The 18,448-nt window shown below is 38.7% G+C and overlaps 1 protein-coding gene across 6 annotated transcripts; it reads right to left on the bottom strand.

Moving 5' to 3' along the window:
* Window positions 1–1,912: 1,912 nt before the first annotated feature.
* Window positions 1,913–18,438, bottom strand: LOC148861746 (E3 ubiquitin-protein ligase SP1-like). 6 transcript variants are annotated; one of them, XM_088983342.1, is made up of 12 exons: window positions 17,844–18,438; window positions 17,666–17,718; window positions 14,926–15,047; window positions 14,726–14,821; window positions 13,364–13,501; window positions 13,219–13,284; window positions 5,982–6,089; window positions 5,779–5,889; window positions 3,119–3,162; window positions 2,964–3,042; window positions 2,699–2,854; window positions 1,913–2,448 (listed from the first exon to the last, which is right to left on the bottom strand). In XM_088983342.1, exons 3-8 carry the CDS (start codon window positions 15,010–15,012, stop codon window positions 5,833–5,835), a joined length of 552 nt encoding a protein of 183 aa, XP_088839468.1. In that variant the 5' UTR covers window positions 15,013–15,047; window positions 17,666–17,718; window positions 17,844–18,438; the 3' UTR covers window positions 1,913–2,448; window positions 2,699–2,854; window positions 2,964–3,042; window positions 3,119–3,162; window positions 5,779–5,832. The 6 variants fall into 6 exon arrangements, with proteins under 6 accessions (XP_088839468.1, XP_088839463.1, XP_088839466.1 ...); XM_088983337.1 differs by having other exon boundaries at window positions 5,977–6,089; XM_088983340.1 differs by lacking the exon at window positions 2,699–2,854.
* Between the last annotated feature and the right edge of the window lie 10 nt (window positions 18,439–18,448).

Raw genomic sequence — 18,448 nt, forward strand, 5'->3', positions numbered from 1 at the left:
ACAACAATTAAAGTTGACCAATTAATCTATTTTATTAATCAAAGATCAATGTATCAGTATCGAATATCATAATAGTAAGAACACACTTTAAAACACATGGATACAGTGGAAAGAGATCTATACCATAAAATTTTAACTAGTGCAGTGAAAAGAGACCAAGCACAGTGTGCAGGGGGGGGTTGGATCATATTCACACTTTGTCTATCTTTCCTTCAAAAAAGGAATGTAACAATGGTTGATGGTTCCTAATAAAACAGAAGCGATGAAGAAAAAAGGGTAGACAATTGAGCTATTAATGTTTAGTACCATTATTGTTTATAGCTGAAACATTTTGGATTGATCATTACAAGTTGGCATATAACTGTTATTTGAGGCCGTTTAGCCAGAGGCTGTTTGAAGAAATGTCAAATTGATGTTTCAGGTTGAAACAACAATGGCCAAACATAACCTAGAAAATCCAATTTCAAAAATGAAGAACTGAGGTGGCTTTTTTTATTTATTTATTTTAGGTAACTTTTCGAGATCCATGTCCCAAAGTGCCACACTTTTAATAATACATATACGCTTACACACATGCAACACTGATTAAAAGCAGATGAGATGCCAACAAATGAGTTACAGTTATTTTTGTAATTCTGAAATACAGACCATAAGAAAATATGACATAAGAGCATGGTTTAAAGTATCGATACGATATGCCCCATATCGGGCGTATCGTATCGTATCTTTTGAAAAATATATGGTTTAAAACGCATGTTTCCAGGTGTTTCGGACCCCAACTTTTTTTAATAATAAAAAACACGTTTTAAGCTTCCCAAAAAACCAAACTTCGAAAAAAAAACTAAAAAAAAAAGTGTTTCAACTGTTTCTAAGTACCGATACGATACGGAAAGTGAGATCACCGCCGGCTTTAAGAAGAGGGAAACATCACTCCTAAATGCAGCCGTGATCTTATATACGATACCACCAGACGCACCTTGGCACTTCCATCCGCCAATCCAGGCTAGTGGAGCGAAGGGACCCTCAGGTGAGGGGTTTTAGAGGGAAAAGGGGCGGGGGCTCAGCCCGGCAAGCTCTATGCTTTGTCCCAGGCAGAGGAATTCGTATCCCCCCGTGTCTGGAGGATTCCTGGGCATCATGTGTTAAGCATATAGTTGAGCTCATTTTTTTCGGTTGTGTATTTGGTACACTCTTAGCCGGCTTGCCATTCAGCTGAGTCACTTTCTTTTTGTTCGGCAAGGTAGGCACCCCCTATAGACGTAAAGACTTGACGTAACAGGATAGAACCAGCGCGCGCTTGGCTTAGTAGCTTCAGCGCAACGGCAGCGCGCTAGCGCGTGCATCGGTTTTGAATCTTGCTGCAAAGTGCGTTGCGGCGCCCGTATACAATTTACAAAAGTTGCTGCAAGGGATCTTTTGGAGGTATAAAAGCCGAGGTAAGTATTAGGTATTTGCCACCCAAGTGAGGGGGAGGTTTTAGATAATTTCCCGATTAATAATTTGGAATCTTAGATTATCATCTGCCTTGCACTGGGGTAGGTGCATATTGGAATTTGACAAAATGTTGGATTCAACAAACCCTGAAAACTACCTCAATGGCATGGAAATCACAATCACAGCATTAAGAAATGCATATCATGGGTTCTTCCAATAGAAATAAGTTATTATTTTCATTAATGTAAGCATATTAATAAGATATTTTTTTCATGTAGATTCTTTTCTTGTGAGAAGAAAGCAATTGTCAACTTTTACCAATCTTGACAGACTGCCTAATCATGTATTCATATCACAGGTGAATTTCGAGCAGGGTGAACAACTACGATCCAGAGTAAAAATTATGATACCAAATCTAGTATTTGATTGTGTAGAAGTTCGTATGTAAGGGTGATTATCTCAAGGAATAATCTGCAACTAATATAAACATGCATGAACCTCATGGAAGCATGTACTATTTGAATAAACCTTACAAAGATGACAGTAATAAGTTTTTCCAAATAAAAAAAGAACAAGAAAAAGTAATAATCGTTAAATAAATACAAGAGGTATAACATTTCTAGAGGACTGGCCTAATTTACAAGCCAGGTTATGACACATTTACAGTTTGAGAGATGTTACCATAACCCAGTTCATCTTTAGATCAATCCACAAGGCAACTATATTGGGCATATTTGAAGAGGAGGTCAATCAGTAGCTTAAATGCAAATTGGTTGTAATATGGAAATACACCATGCAACAGAGCCCTAATGCCAAGAGCTCTGGCCATCAGATTTCTTCACTAGAGGAAAAATACCCTTATAGCCATTGTCACTGTATAGCATGGTTTTCTAGGTCCTTGAGGTACAAGGTCAATGGCGAAAAGTCCTTACAATCTGCTCAATCCGTCTCCGGCAAAGTGGACAGTTGGTCAGGTGTGAAGAGCATGATGTACAGCAACACATATGACCACACCTAAAAGTTTTAGATATTGTGAATGCTTTGCAAGTGTTAGCTACTAAAAGCACAAAATCAGTAAGGCAATATATAACAATTTAGGATTATAGACTAAAAAACAAAATAGGATCATTCCCTTTTATATGCTAGTCCGAAATGCATTTTGGAATGATTTAATGATATTCAATTCCTATCAGAAAATCTAATTGCTAATAATCAGATTTAAGGTTATAGCCAACACTAGCCAGCTGAGGTATCCAGTAATTACCAGCATGGTAAGGCTAGACAATAGCTGATCATTACTGCCATAAATTATCCCATAGATCCCTTCCATCCATGATATAAAGGACTCTCAACAAAAGCAGAGCTTTGCAACTTCTTGTTGTGGTGTCATGTCCTTCCAGAAATGTCCTCTCTAGAGAACCTTTTGGGTATGAAAGGGTTTCAAGGGAAAACAATGAAATCCAATCATGAAACTGACGCTATCAGGACATTCATATTCTTTAAATAAAATAGTTTATTAGGGTGCTTACGGAACAAAAACAGCATTATACTCCTGCTCCAGACATATCACACACTTGTTTGATCCATTTTCAGCCTTTCCATTAGAACCTGCATATTAATTCCAATATTCCAAAATTATACAAGAACAAATGCAATTAATGAAGTTAGACATTCTGCAACATACCTTCACTATCCTGCCCTGATCTTTGTGCAGCAGCAGCAAGAACCCTGAAACAACAAGAAGTCATTGTATTTTCCTCTTTAAAATTGAAAGATTGAAGCACATTAAACATTCATAGTGACAAGGAGTGTCAGCTGGAGGAATCCAGAAAATGGTTGGGCATAATCAAGAAGAAAATATTTTAGGGCAACTTCTGATTGACTCTAGTTTCAATTTCCTTTTTCCTCCTTTTCTGATAGTAAGAACTGGTTAAAAATTACGGAAAAGGAACAATAGAGAATTATGAAGGCAAGTGATAAAAAAAATATACTTAAGAAAGAAGGAAAAGGGAGAACTAACAAAAACACAATTGCTACAGCATCATCTGTATGAAAAAAAAATACAATCAAGAATCCACACTCTCATCAACCCTGAGAGGAACCAAACAAATAGACCTATCAAACTCCCTGACAACTACAACCAACAAAAAAGAGAGATGCTCTGAGGGAGTACAATCCTGTTTCAAACTAGTTTAACCATCTGGATAAATCTGATTTTTTAACACACCAATCATAAACATCTCCAGCCAGTTCAATTCAATGTTTTAAAATGTGGAGGCATCCCACTACCTGGAGGTGTGATGTGTAGTTCAGAATGTAAGAGGCGTAAGCCTCCTTAAAAGGAGGGGGATGAGGAGGAAGAAGGAGGATCTCATCTTTTTTTTGTTTTAATGAAAGATGTCTTGTATTAGGAAGAATGAAGATGCTAGGGGGAGGGGGCCTTCTTGAAACTTTTTTTCCTCTTCTCTTCTCTTCTCTTTCCTTCTCTTCCCTTCCCTTTTCTTTTCTTTTCTTTCTTTTATTTTTCTTCTCTTTTCTTTTTCTTTTTCTTTCCCTTCCCTTCCCTTTTTTTATTTTTTCTGTCTTTTTGTATGAAGCGTGCATGAGGCACATGAAGCGTACACCTCTAGCACATCTCATGCAAAAGGCAATATGAAGCATGTGCCTCAGAGGCATCAATACCTCTGGCATATGCCTTAGGGCGTTTTGGGGGCACCTCCAGGCATTTGCCTCCCAGCCTTTTTAAAACACTAGTTTCAATTATGGACTGGACTGATTCCTATAGAGGATCTGTAACTACCTCATTTTGGAATCAATCCATGACATAGTATCTTAATAATCTTGCTTCCTAAAAACTAAACTAGTATTACTGTATGAGGGCCATATGGAGAGGTACAAAATTTTGGAAACTTCTGGAAGCTGGTATAACATGAAAAGTGAACAAATCGTTGCCTGATAGTTTGGCTAGGTGAGGTGTATGTAGAGTGAATTTTATTGGGGATCAACCCTCAGGAACAGCTTTTTTCAAAATTAACTGACACCTTTTCTACTCTGATGTTCATCTTTCAAACACATCATATATTTGATTTCACAAGGAACAAGTAGACACTACTACCAAATTTGAGACCAAACGCAAATACCTTGTCAAATTCAAATCAACAAACATTGAAATTGTTGAAATTATAGAGTTCAAGAAATTGGAGCCGAGAAGAGGGAAGACTAAGAGTGGAGAACTGAAGGAATAGATGAGGTTTGGTGTTCAAGAAATTTACAAGGATATATATCATGCATTCTCATATTGAGGGGTGGAGCCAATATCAGCTTTTCAAGATAAGATCATTGGGTTCAATGTTTTAAAATGCAGAGGCATGACATGAAGCGCTCCACTACCCAGAGGTGTGAAGTGTAGTTCAAAATGCAAGTGGCATAACCGCATAAGCCTCACAAACACAAGGAAGAATAAACCTACTAAAAAGGAGGAGGAAGAAGAAGAAGAAAAAAAAAAGAAGGAAGAGGATGAAGAGTTCTTGTTCTTCTTCCTTCTTTTTGATGAAAGATATCTTGCATTAAGAAAAATGAAGGATGTATAACGCTAACTGAAAGGGGCTGTTGAAGTGGAGGTGAGCAAGCAAGCTAGAGTGGAGACAGGACACCCTAGCACAAGAAACCAAATTGGACTGCATTAGAAAGGTGTTGGGGGGTCCAGACCCAGACTTCCATTCCTTTCCCTTTATTTTCTTTTCTCTGTAAAAGGCATACCAGAGGTGTTTGCCTCATGCAAAAGGTGTTTGAGGTGTATGCCTCAAAGGCATCAACACCTCCAGCATATGCCTCAGGGCATTTTGAGTGCACCTCACATGGAGGCGATGTTTCACATGCTTTTAGAAACACAGTTTGGGTTGGCAGTTTTATGGAAGTTTCTTTGCTTGTGAGTGATTTCAGGTTTTATGTTCGAAGAAAAGGTTGATTAATTAGATTATTTCTTTTTGGTGGCTGGGTTGTTCAAATGATGGTGAATTTGGAAAGTCGACCTGTTGGCTAGCTTGCTGGTTTTGCAAGTAATTGGTTTTGAAATGTTCTAGTTTATGGGTTTGCTTTTCCAAAAGCTTCATGGTTTTGTTTGAGCATTCTCTAAGCATTTGTTCATTGTGTTTGCATCCTTTTTGTTAGTAAAAAGGATTCTTTCATTTATTTCTATTTTAATATCAAAGAAAATCATGAAGGTCGAGGGCAAAATCACCCATATCATTAAGAAAGTTGCTTTATTTAAATACCCAAGCTTTCGATTAGATTGTATTCAGCTTATAATCAACCATTTAAATCTCAAAGAAAAAGAAACTTTACCTTTTCTGCAAATCCCAACGCCGTCTTCTTTCTATGATTTATTGGATGGCATGCTTAGCAATCAAATAAACACCAAAAATTGTGAAACCCATGGAGGAATACTTGTACCACCTGGAGGAAATATCCATTCAATTCAAGTAAATACAATAGAGAAAAAACTAAGAGAATGTTTGCACCATAAGTATGTCAGTAACAAACCTTGCCTGTTTCCCAAGATTTGCAATGAGCTGATCAATACTTTTGGGAGACACATAAAATGGCCCTTTGGGGGGTCGCTGAATTCGAATTGTTCCAATGTCATCTTTGACAGCCTAAGTAGAAAATATAAGGTACTTTAAAAAAAAACGGAAATTTCAATTGTTATCTAATAATATGATTAAAGAAATTCAATGGGACCTAATGATTAAACTGTAGAGGATTCTGGACCATTTTCCATACTATTTTCCTACTTAATTACTTATATCTGATGGTTAGGATTCATCAAATGAAAGGAACTTATGTTCATGTTGACAAAACATACCTGGTTTAAAATTTGGACACCCGAATTAATGACCAAGTGTACCATGTGTTGTTAAATAACTATGATAAGGAACATGAAATTAGACTACCAGTCAAATATAGCAAACCTATTTGATGAGTCCCCTTCAAGATGTGGCTGGTTGATTGAATGCCCCTGCTTGATGAGCAAGTGCAGAATGCAACAAGGTATTGGTTGGCTCAATGAAGAGGTAGAGCTCAATTTTTTATCATATATTTTTATGTTGTAATTAGCAGTTGCAATCTCATACAGCACCAGTATGAAGTAATCTATTACAAGTTAGGGCCTAGAAGAACTAGGGGCAGGCCAAAAAGGACAATGATTGAAGTAGTGAGAAATGATTTAAGGACCCACAATTTAACAATGGATATGGTACCAAATAAGATGGAATAGTAGAACAGGATTTATGTAGCCGACTCTGTATGATTTGGACAAGACTTAGATGATGATGATGATGATGATGGGTTGTCTGTTTTGGTGTATTTAGTAAAATCTCTTCCATCAGGGTCTACCATTTCCTTTTATCAATAATTTTTTTTTACTTTTCCTTACTATTTAAAAAATAAAAAACAATATGATATCACATAGTATAAACCTTCTCCCTTTGACATAGACTAGAAGGACAAAGCACAGCTATAAAGACTGACCAAGACACTCAGCAATGGGAGACAATACAAAGTTGACCCAATAACCCCATATCCCCATGGAGGGGATACAATTAATCCCTCTCTAACCATAAAGACTGATCAAGAAACTAAGCGACAGGTAACAATACAAAGTTGACCTGGTACCCCCTCCCCCCACACAGAATAAAATAAACCTCTCTCTAACCAAACTCTCCTATTTGCATATGATGTCATTCTGTTCCTAGAAGCAGATTTGGAGAACATCAGAAGTATGAAAAGAGTGCTTCAATGCTTTGAATTAGTCTCCGGGTTGAGGTTAATTACTCAAAGAGCAGCCTAGTAACTATAAACCAAAATGAATATTCTCTTTTGGGAAGTTTCAAGGAAACACTGAATTGCCAAGTGGAAAACTTTCCCCTTTCTTATTTGGGATTGCCCCTTGGTGGGAATCCAAAAAGTCCAAACTTTTGGGAGCCAGTGGTGGAAAAATGTGAAAAGAAATTAGCTACTTGGAAACGTTGCTATCTCTCAAAAGGAGGCTGTCTTACCCTTATAAAGGCTTCTCTTGCAAACGTGCCTGTCTATTTCCTTTCAGTATTTCAGATCCCAACCAAAATCAGATCACAGATCGAGAAGCTCCAAAGAGACTTCCTATGGGAAGGTGGAAATGATAGAAAAAGGCATCTAGTAAATTGGAGTCAGGTTTGCATGCCAAAAGAGGCTGGAGGGTTGGGAATCAGACACCTAAAAGAGAAGAACAATTCCCTACTCAGAAAATGGTTGTGGAGATTCCCCATTGAATCGAACTCCCTATGGGCAGTTATCATCACCAGAAAATATGGGTTAAATGCCAACGGTTGGGACTGCAATCTCCGCTCAAACCGGTTAGTCTCCTCAGCCCCTTGGAAAGGTATCACCTCCATTCATAACCTCTTCTTTTCTTTCACAAGATTTAGGGTGGGTAATGGAAAAAGAATAAAATTCTGGACTGATCTGTGGTGGAGTGGTTCCACCTTGGCAGACTCCTATCCTAGGATTTACAGCCTTACCCTAAACAAAGATGCAACCATTTCTCAGTGCCTCCCCTATTCCTCCAATGAAAGCAACATTAACTTGTGCCTCAGAAGACCCTTAAGGGAACCGGAGATAAGCGAGTTAGCAGACCTCCTCCTCTCCCTCAAAGAGGTTTACATTTCCCCAAACTCCCAAGATTCCCGAATCTGGAAACCACACCCAGGAGGTGAGTTCTCGTCTTAGACTTTTTTCGAAGCTCAGGTAGCAGAAAACCGAGACTGGTTTCCCCTTCAAGAAAATCTGGTGCAAGCTTGTCCCCTCAAGAGTGAGTTTCTTCATATGGGAGGCGTGTCTGAATCGAGTTAATACTTGCGAGTTACTTCAGAAGAAGAACCTTGAAAGGCTTTATATCTCCCCCCATGTTTGTATCCTCTGTCTCTGTGAGGGTGAGACAGCTGATCACCTCTTCATACACTGCCAGGTAACCACAAACATCTGGAACTACTTCCTTCAGCTAGCTGGGTATAGTTGGGTGGCTCCCAATCACCTTCAGGATTGGATTTCTCAATGGCATGGAAGAGGCCTGAGCAAGAGAGGGAAGGCTTACTGGCTGATAGTGCTTCAAGCAGTACGATGGGGAATCTAGGAGGAAAGGAACAATCGTCTGTTTGAAAATAAGGCAAAATCTAAAGGTGAGCTGCTCAATCACATTGTTTATCACTGTAATCAGTGGGCTTCCAGCTCAAAAGAGTTCAAAGGAGTCGATATCGACGACCTCAACAGAAATGTGGTCCACTTTCTGCACTCCTCCCCATACACTCCTCACACCCCTAGAGTCCCCTCAACAAGAAGGGCAAGAACTTGGACTCTAAATTTTGATGGCAGTGCCCTGGGTAACCCTGGAGTTACCGGTATAGGGGGAATCCTAAGAGATGAAAATGGACTCGTTTGCTGGGTTTACAGTGGACCGATTGGATTAGCTGACTCTACAAAGGCCGAAGTATTAGCAGCCCTTACAGGGATTCACCTAGTCAGCAAACTGGGTATTCAGGACTTCTCCATCGAAGGCGACTCAGCAGACACCATAAAATGGTTAGGGCAACAGGACGCTGGACCATGGAGACTTAGTCACTTCTTATCAGAGGGAAGAGATCTATTGGCTCTTATGAATTCTTCTCTGTATTGGATTCCAAGGGAGCTAAATGCTACTGCAGATGGTTTAGCAAAACTAGGTGCCATGGAGTCCTTGTATTGTGACAAATTTCCTCCTGTGTAACTCTCAGGGGTCTGTCCCCTGTTATGTATCTGTACACCTCCTTGTGTACCTCTTTCTCTTTTTTATGAAACCAACTAATTTTTCTCAAAAAAAAAAAAATCAATTGAACAACTTGTTGATAGATGCCAATAATCAAGCTTCCACGATATAATGGCAAAGAGCCCAAGAACCATATAAAGGAGATATCTCTCTGCCCCGTCCACCCTATGCTTTCTCATCATTACCATTCCAAAAAAAAAAAAAAAGGAAGAATGGAATGAGCCCATTTTTCACTCATATACCCATCAATGTAATTTAATAGAGAAGGCTAAAATGACAGGACAGGATTCTTGCGGCCAACCCCAAATAGTTGGGATTGAGACAAAATTGTGTTCAGTTGAGTTTATTTTAAAATAGGCTAAAAATGAATCCCATGCATTCCAGAAAGAAAAAGGTCTATTTAATTGATTAACTGTTATAGGGTATGCTAGCACTGAACAGAGTGGAAAGGCAAAATAGGATTATGTAACCGACCCCATAAGTTAGAACAAGGCTTAGGGATGATGATGATGGAGGTGTTTTAGGGTATGCCCCTTCAGAGTAAAGAAGGCCATTACCCAATGTTGATTCCAACTATCTGAGGTCTTGGGAGGGGCAGATTGGATATTGGCCTAACCTTTGACACACAAAGTGGCTACTCTCAGACTCTAACCAACATTTTCATGCTTGTCAGCTCAAGATTTTTTCATTGCATCAACAATGGCCCCTATTGTCACCTATTGTCCAGCCCTTTCTTCAGAGTTTAGGACATCTTACCTCCTGACCAATAGAATATCATCAAAGATGCTCAGGAAATTCTAATCAAATCATTTTATCCCAGAAGATCTCCTAAGTGGGCAAGAAAATGATGAGGTGATGCATGAGCTTAGAAGAAAAATCATATGCACTAGGTAAAACTTTGGTGCTTATGAGAAAATTGTCCCTAGGCTGCTTTTGGTAAGAGTGCAAATAAAAATATGTTCAGTGTTGTTAGAGAATAAGAACTTACTCAGGGGCTTCACCTAACAGCTTAAGCTTTTAGGTTGAATGGTTCCCTAACATGGTATTAAAGGAGCTTGTTAATCAAGTGGTCTAGTGTTTGAGCCTTGTTGCCCCCATTATAATTAATTAAATTTCAGCACAAGTTATGGGTGAGCCTGTTCTTGACCAAACTTCAAGCTCGATAGTCTTTTATGGGAGGGGGCCTGTTAGAGAATAAAAACTTATTCAGGGAACTCACCTAACAGCTTAAGCTTTTAAGTTATGTCTCCTTGACAAGTGCAAATATAAATATGAATGGTTAACGAAAACAAATGCAAAATTGGTTTATTTTTGCATTGATAAATTTTGTTTTTAGCCAAATGGTATTGGTTGTGATGGGTACTGTTTCGACTGCTGCTACAGTAATCCGAACAGGAAGAAGAAGAAGAAGAAGAAGAAGAAAGGTCTGTCGAAAATCTGATGGTTCACCCATCCAGTCGACCCCCTTAATCTATATTAGATTCTAATAATGTTTCCAAAGACAGAAATGCCCTTACTTAAGTGTGGGGCAGAATAACTCTAATAGCACTACCACATAAGCAAGTTACTTAATAAACAAAAGAAGACTAAACTACCCCTATTCGGCACATCTTAACACTCCCCCTCAAGCTGGAGAATATATGTCATATAATCCCAGCTTGTTACATAGATAGTTCACTTTCCCTGAGCTTAGAGCTTTTGTAAAAAAATCTGCCCACTGGTCATTGGAGCCCACATGTTCTGTATTTATCTCTCTCGCAAGAACCTTCTCTCTCACAAAGTGGCAATCAACCTCTATGTGCTTTGTTCTCTCGTGAAAGACAGGATTTGATGAGATATGGAGTGCAGCTTGGTTGTCACAATACAATCTCATAAGTTTATCCATGTGAAACCCAATTTCTTGTAGGAGATTCCTCTGCCACACTAATTCACAGGTAGTGTGAGCCATGGCCAATATTCGGCTTCAGCACTGCTTCTGGCCACAACCGTCTGCTTTTTACTCTTCCATGTCACAAGATTTCCTCCTATAAATGTGCAATAGCCTGTAGTAGATCTTCTGTCACTCACTGAGCCTGCCCAGTCTGCATCTGTATACCCAACACTTCAAGTTTTCCTCCTGGTTTGTACAATAGCCCACGGCCTAGAGCTCCTTTCAGATACCTCACAATTCTAAGGACTGCATCCCAGTGAGGTATATGAGGGTTCTGCATGAATTGGCTCACCACACTGACTGCAAAGGAGATATCGGGTCTCGTGATAGTCAAATAGTTCAGCTTTCCCACTAGTCGTCTATACCTTCCAGGATCTTCAAATACTTATCCTGTATCACTGATCAACTTAACATTTGGTTTCATAGGGGTCTCAGCCGGTTTTGCACCTAACAGTCCTGTTTCTTCCAATAGATCAAGGACATATTTCCTTTGGCACAGATTCACACCTTTTTTTGACCTGACAACCTCTATTCCCAAGAAATACTTAATGTTCCAAGGTTCTTTGTTTGAAAATGATTTTGCAGAAATACCTTTAGTTTGCCAATCCCCAATTTATCACTATCAGTGATGACAATATCATCCACATAGACCACTAATAAAATCTTCCCAGCTTCTGAATCAGAGTTGAACACTGAGTGATCAACCTGGCATTGCTTCATTCCAAAACTCTTCACCACTTCGCTGAACTTCCCAAACCAAGCACGTGGAGATTGCTTCAACCCATAAATTGCTTTCTTCAGCTTGCACACCTTACCACCCTCCCCTTGAGCAACAAATCCAGGTGGTTGCTCCATATATACCTCCTCCACTAGATCACCAGGGAGAAAGGCATTCTTTATGTCAAATTGAATGAGAGGCCAATCATACATAACTGCCAAGGAAATTAGGACACGAACGGAACCAATTTTAACCACCAGAGAGAATGTCTCCATGTAGTCCACACCATATAACTGTGAGTAACCTTTAGCAACAAGTCTGGCCTTCAGACACTCCACACTACCATCTGGCAAGTATTTCACAGTATACACCCATTTACAGCCCACAACATGCTTGCCAGGTGGGAGAATAGTAAGTTCCCACGTTTGAGTATGTTGAAGAGCAGGAAGTTCCTCCTCCATTGACTGACCAGAAACGAAGGTGAAGAGTCACGAACAATGCTGAGGTGCTTTACCAACTGACGTAGGTTAGGAGCATGGCTCTGATACCATGTTTCGACTGTTGCTACAGTAGTCCGAACAGGAAGAGGAGAAGAAGAAGAAGAAGAAGGGTCTGTCGAAAATCTGATGGTTCACCCATCCAGTCGACCCCCTTAATCTATATTCGATTCTAATAATGTTTACAAAGACAGAAATTCCCTTACTTAAGTGTGGGACAGAGTAACTCTAATAACACTGCCACATAAGCAAGTTACTTAATAAACAAAAGAATACTAAACTACCCCTATTTGGCACATCTTAACATGTACAAACATGAATTCCAAGACTGGAATCCACTTTTTACATTGACCAACTTTGAGTGCATTAGATGAAAACTCCGCTCCCGTTTTGAATGCAAACATGTCTTGGAATTCATAATTGCTGTCATTTTCAGTACACAAATGTATTCTTACCAAATGCCTGCAAAATTGAGCCGGAGCACAAATTAACTTCGGCTCAGTTTGGAAGGTGCACAAACACAAAGATGTAGAGTGCAAAACCTTGTATTTTGTATTACTTTTTTATGTATTTGCACCATACATATTTGTATTTGTACTCTTCCCAAACTGAACATTTGGTTCAGCATTTACACTGTTACCAAATGCAGCATTTTAAGTCAACCACATTGGTAACTAAGGTTCCTTACTCCTATGAATTGGTTCTTACAGGCCTCAAGCACCAAATCCCAACATGGGTACATGTATGTTTATGCCTTCATGTTTTTGTAATATAAGGGGAATCCCAAGATATTTTAGGATACCTCACCCACAACCGTGAAGGAGGTACCAGTAGGAAGAACCCTTTCAATTCGCTTGACCCCAAGCATCTGCATAAACATAATGGCCATCAGATCTAAACCCAATTGCATAATTTCTACAAGAATTAAATTACCAAATACAACAAACCTTGAGGCCTTGGAGATAGTCCAATGTTCCACGTACAAGAGACCTCCCTGACTCCTCAAAGACTTCACTTGCGACAGTTAACACCAAGCCTGTAGCACCTCGAGCCCCCACAACATATACATGACCAGTCCCATCATCCTGATAAAATGTTAATAATAAGAAAACATACAAAAAAGGCACATCTCCTGAAAGGGTCTATTTTACAAAACAAGGAAATACATTTATTGATAAGATTGCAGCATCAAGTATTTGTTCTTGTGCAGGGTGCCTGCTCATAAGGAAACTATGACCTATCATTTAGTTTGTCATTAAATATTATATGCTACTAAAGAAGTCAATGCTTCAAAAGGTCAAAAGACCCTTCCCAACCAATGAGCTCTATTTTTCCCAGTGCTCTGAAAAGCACTAGTGGTGTATGCTTGGAGGCATACCTCCAGGTGGCATGACAATAAAACACCCATAGGCACACTATAGAGGCATGGACATATGCCTATAGGTGCACATAGAAGTTAAAATCTCTTATAAGGCATATGCCTCTGGTGTATATTTTGAAGTTAATATTTTATGTTAAAATATTATAAATCAAAAGGAGGGGCACTTTTTTTTATCTTGCTTTCCATCAAAATAAAGGAGGAACCCCTCAAAACAACAAATCCCTTTTTCATTTTTGCAAAAAAGAAAATGAGGGGTTCTTAGGGATTCCTATTTGCCTTTGAGCAAGAAGAAGAATTAAATAAGGTGACCCTATCTAAATGGTGTGTTGTATGTTGTCTATCTACCAATGTGACTCGGGAATAAAAAAAAAAAGATTATTACCCAATGTTGATCCCTGCTATCTGGGTTCTTGGGAGGGATAGACCTTTTTTTTTGGTGCACAAAGTGGCAGCCCTCAGACTCGAGATTTTACCATTACACCACTCCCTGGCAATTTGACATTAAGCTTTATCAATGGTATCATTCATAATTATCGGTTTTATATATGAATGTAATATTACTATAAATTTTCCGTTTTTTCAAAAATTCCTTTGTATTTTATTATTTTATTTTGATAACTTAGTAATTAGAAAATATATGTTTGGGAGACTTACGTCACTTGCTTTTTAGTTTATGCCTCATGACTTAGAATAGTAGAACACACCATGTCATGCCTCCGCATTTTTTCCTTTTCTTTTTTACTTATCAAGTAAAAAAACAATCATTATAGAAGAATTTGAAAAGATGGAAATCGCTTCATATGTACAAATAGTAGTGAAAGCACCATATATTTATTGTGCTTAGTCAAGGAAGAATTCAGATACAATCTTTCCTACAGACCACTGACCAAGTGACCACAAAAGAAAATGAGGAAAAAGAAGCAAATACCAGATACCAAGGAACCTCCTTACTCATAGACAGCATCAAAACTGAATCTTGTATCCATGAGCCAGCATCATTGTGCTTCAAAAAGTGTTGTTCTGCCTGGAGGAGATAAAGACAAAAATAAAAATTAAATCAGATAGAATCAGATGAATAAGTACAATTTGACTTGGATTAACTTGGAGTTATATAATCTAAGCGCATACAGTTTCCTCCACTATTACACCTCTCAACCCATTCTTGCAATTGATTGGTGTGTCAGAGCCAACCCGTCCAAAAATGGTAACAACCATAGGTACTAATTTTCATGCAGTATCCAGGAGCTGTGCTGTAAATTGCAGAGATAGAAACCATTACTTGTTAAATGCTTAATATTTAAGATAATAACGATACTGTAAATCAAAACCAATCAAAAAAATAAATAAAATAATGAGACTGTTGATAAAAAATGTTTCACTTAGTTTTTCAACTTTGCATCAAATCTTTTGAAAAAAAACAAATCTTGTAAATGCACATGTCTATACACAAATTTGATAAGGGAAAAAAGACAAATAGAAGGATTAAATGCAGAATTAATTTTATGGACAAATACATAAGAAACAAGAGGTTTTAAAATAAGTAGGACTAAAATAGAATATATGCTAGTAATAGGAATCTAAATTAGGGTACACTTAGGATTGGAGACCACCAAGAGATAACACAATGTGGCCTTTTCCAGTACCTTGGTTCAATAATAAATAACAAGGGATAGATTGAGAAGAATGTAGCCCATAGAATAACAGCAGGATGGGCAAAACAGAGAGTACACTCAGAGTCTTATGTGATAGGCAAATATCATTTAGATTTTTTATAAAATAGTTGTAAGGCCAGCTATGCTGTATGGAGCGAAGTGTTGGGCAGTCAAGAAACATGTCCAAAAAATGAATGTTGCAGAAATTCGCACGATGAGTTGGATGAGTGGAAAAACTAAAAAGGATAGAATAAAAAATGAAGTCATTCAAGGGAACCTAGGAGTAGCTCCAATAGGTGATAAAAATGAGATAAAGTAGACTGAAATGGTTTAGTCACGTGCATAAAAGACCATTGGTAGCACTAGAAAGAAAAAGTGGAAGGGGCTAGAAGTGTAGACCAAAAGGGACACGGGTCAAAGTAGTAAGAAATGGTTTAAGCGCTCATAATTTAATAATGAATATGATATTAAACAGAAGGAATGGCAAAACAGGATTCACGTAGTTGACTCCATATAGTTGGGATAAGGTTTGGATTATGATGAAATAAGACAAATAGAAAGAGGAACGATCATGTGTGCATGGGTTAAAAGATCAGCTAATGGTTTATCCGATTCATTAGCAAAAAAGAGGGACAAGGGATCAGTTATTCTGCGATCACTTGTAATCATATATAACTGAAAAGTGGGATAGGTAGCAATGTTAGCCTATATTGGGAGTGAAGCACCGTATGTAAATATCTATTCTTTTTCCCTTTACAACCAATAAAATTTACCGTTACCAATAATTAAAAAAAAAAACTGGAGTAAAGCACCATATGTAAATATATATTTTTTTCCTTTATAATCAATAAAATTTACGGTTAGCAATAAAAAAAAAAAGATCCCAATACCAATCCTAGGTGAAAGAAGTGGAGGGGAGGAGGAACGTGAGGTGGAAGAGAATGGAAATGATGAAAAGAAAACAGAAAAAGACAAGCAGATGATAATAAATGGAAGAGTAAGAAGCACAAGAAGAGGTAAACAGATGTGTGATAGGATGGAGGGTTCCAGGCCAATGGCTGATTGTACAATGTTATTTCTAGACTTGTTTTGATCAGCTTCATGCGGTTTATCGTCTCCATACCTTCCCTTCAAGTACGGGGTTCTATCTTGATCTCTATCTTTTCACCCTCATTAATAAAATCTCTTTGATCACTGATGCTGATAAAAAATGACAAGGTAAAGAAGCAGGATAACAAAAATAAACGAAGGGAAACAGAGACAGAAATGGAAAAGATTAAGGCAAGAAAATCATGAAAGTAAATTCTAACTTCTAAACACCGGAACAACCCCACAACCCTACGATCAACTACCTTACTCTAAGGAGACGAAGAGGGTTACAAGGACTCACATGGTAGAATCATGCCCTAATGTTACGGTCTGACACAGGCTTAACCTTGCCTATATTTGGCAGGCTTACGTTAACGGACACCATCGTCAACGTGACACCCAACGCAACCTTGCCTGCCTCAGAACCAACAAACGTGAGATTCACCTTTAGAAAGTAGAGGATATGATTTGGTGGCTGAGACTGTGCCTTGCACTGCCAGGAGACCCTGCTGATGCCAAAAGGCCAGAATTTAGACATAGGATGAAAAGCATGGAGCGTAGGGATGCCTAGGAAGGCAAAAGGCCGATGCTTCTGGAGAATGACACTAACAGCAGAAAGTTGGTCAGGAATGGCAGGTAGTAAACATTGGAGAGGTTGACACACATCAGTCTTCTGAGAGGATAGAAAATGCTGGCCCTAAGCTGCTTTGGAGAGTTCCCTGCTACCTCATTCGTCTAAACAGCCAAGTCTGCTGGATTTCCCCTCAAAACACCCTCTCCCTCTGAACTAAAACCCGTTCTCCTCCTTTCCTACTCGACTAGCACCAGGCACCTGCTGTCCATGGTGCATGACACTGGCTTGGATTTATCTCTCCGAAGTCCGATTCAAGTGGGGCATTTCTGAAAGACTATTTTCAGCCAATAACGCAGCTATTCCAACTAACATCTCATCCCTCGTGGAAATCCTCCCCTCCCCCACCACAAACCAAATTCAGGAAAATTTGCAACAGTCCGTGCTCAAAATCCAATTTACAAAATTCAATATCAGAATCAGAAGTCAATTCTTCCAGCAAGTACATATAATCTTTTGGTTGAATGAAATACCAAAGTTTTCATAGCCCACGTACCCAAATCTTTTAACTGGCCAACCCGAGTCACCGATTTAAGAGCGTCCGCATCTCTGATGAAAAACAAGAAAATATCGAAATCATTGAAAGAAAAATGCGACTGAATGGAAAGGAGGATGATTCAAAGCAATTCTAAATCCTAATCAAAGAAATGGGGAAGAATGGTCAGAAGCTTCACCTTCCACTTCTTCTCCCCAAGAGGTAAAGAACAGCTGCACTCAAACAGCAGCTCAGTCCCCTCCATGGAAGCATCTTCAAGCGTCGTAAACACGGAATTCAGAAACCTAGAAACCTAGAACCCAAGTTTCGTTCTACAAAATTGGAAGAACAAAGACAATGAAATGAGATTTGAAAGGTTAAATTCCAGAAAAAGCTATTCCTTTCTATAGTTCAGCAGTTGTAATTGAACACAGTAAAGACGAAGATCTCACGAAAGAGAACCGAAAGAGGAAATTTTCAAATTTTAGCAGGAAATCAATGGGGATATATATTAAAAGAGAAAGGAGATTTAAGTAGGAAGCTGACAGTCGAAAGTGAGAAACATGATTGCAACTCAGAGACACACTGGGAGGAAAAAACCAAAAAAAAAAAAGAAAATGGATTTAAAGGATTGAAGATTATATAGAGAAGAATATAAATTCTTTTCTTTTGAAATTAACCGCCAACGAAAAAGGGAGACAGATAGAAGCAAGAGAATCGGATGGCAGGAGTCCATGAGAGGAATTACTCGAAGGAAACACAGACGCGCAAGCTACAGTTTTTAACCTGTTCACAGGGCCGGGC

Source organism: Nelumbo lutea, chromosome 4 (assembly GCF_056320005.1).
Source record: "Nelumbo lutea isolate HS-2025 chromosome 4, American lotus-T2T, whole genome shotgun sequence".
Taxonomy (NCBI): Eukaryota; Viridiplantae; Streptophyta; class Magnoliopsida; order Proteales; family Nelumbonaceae; genus Nelumbo; species Nelumbo lutea.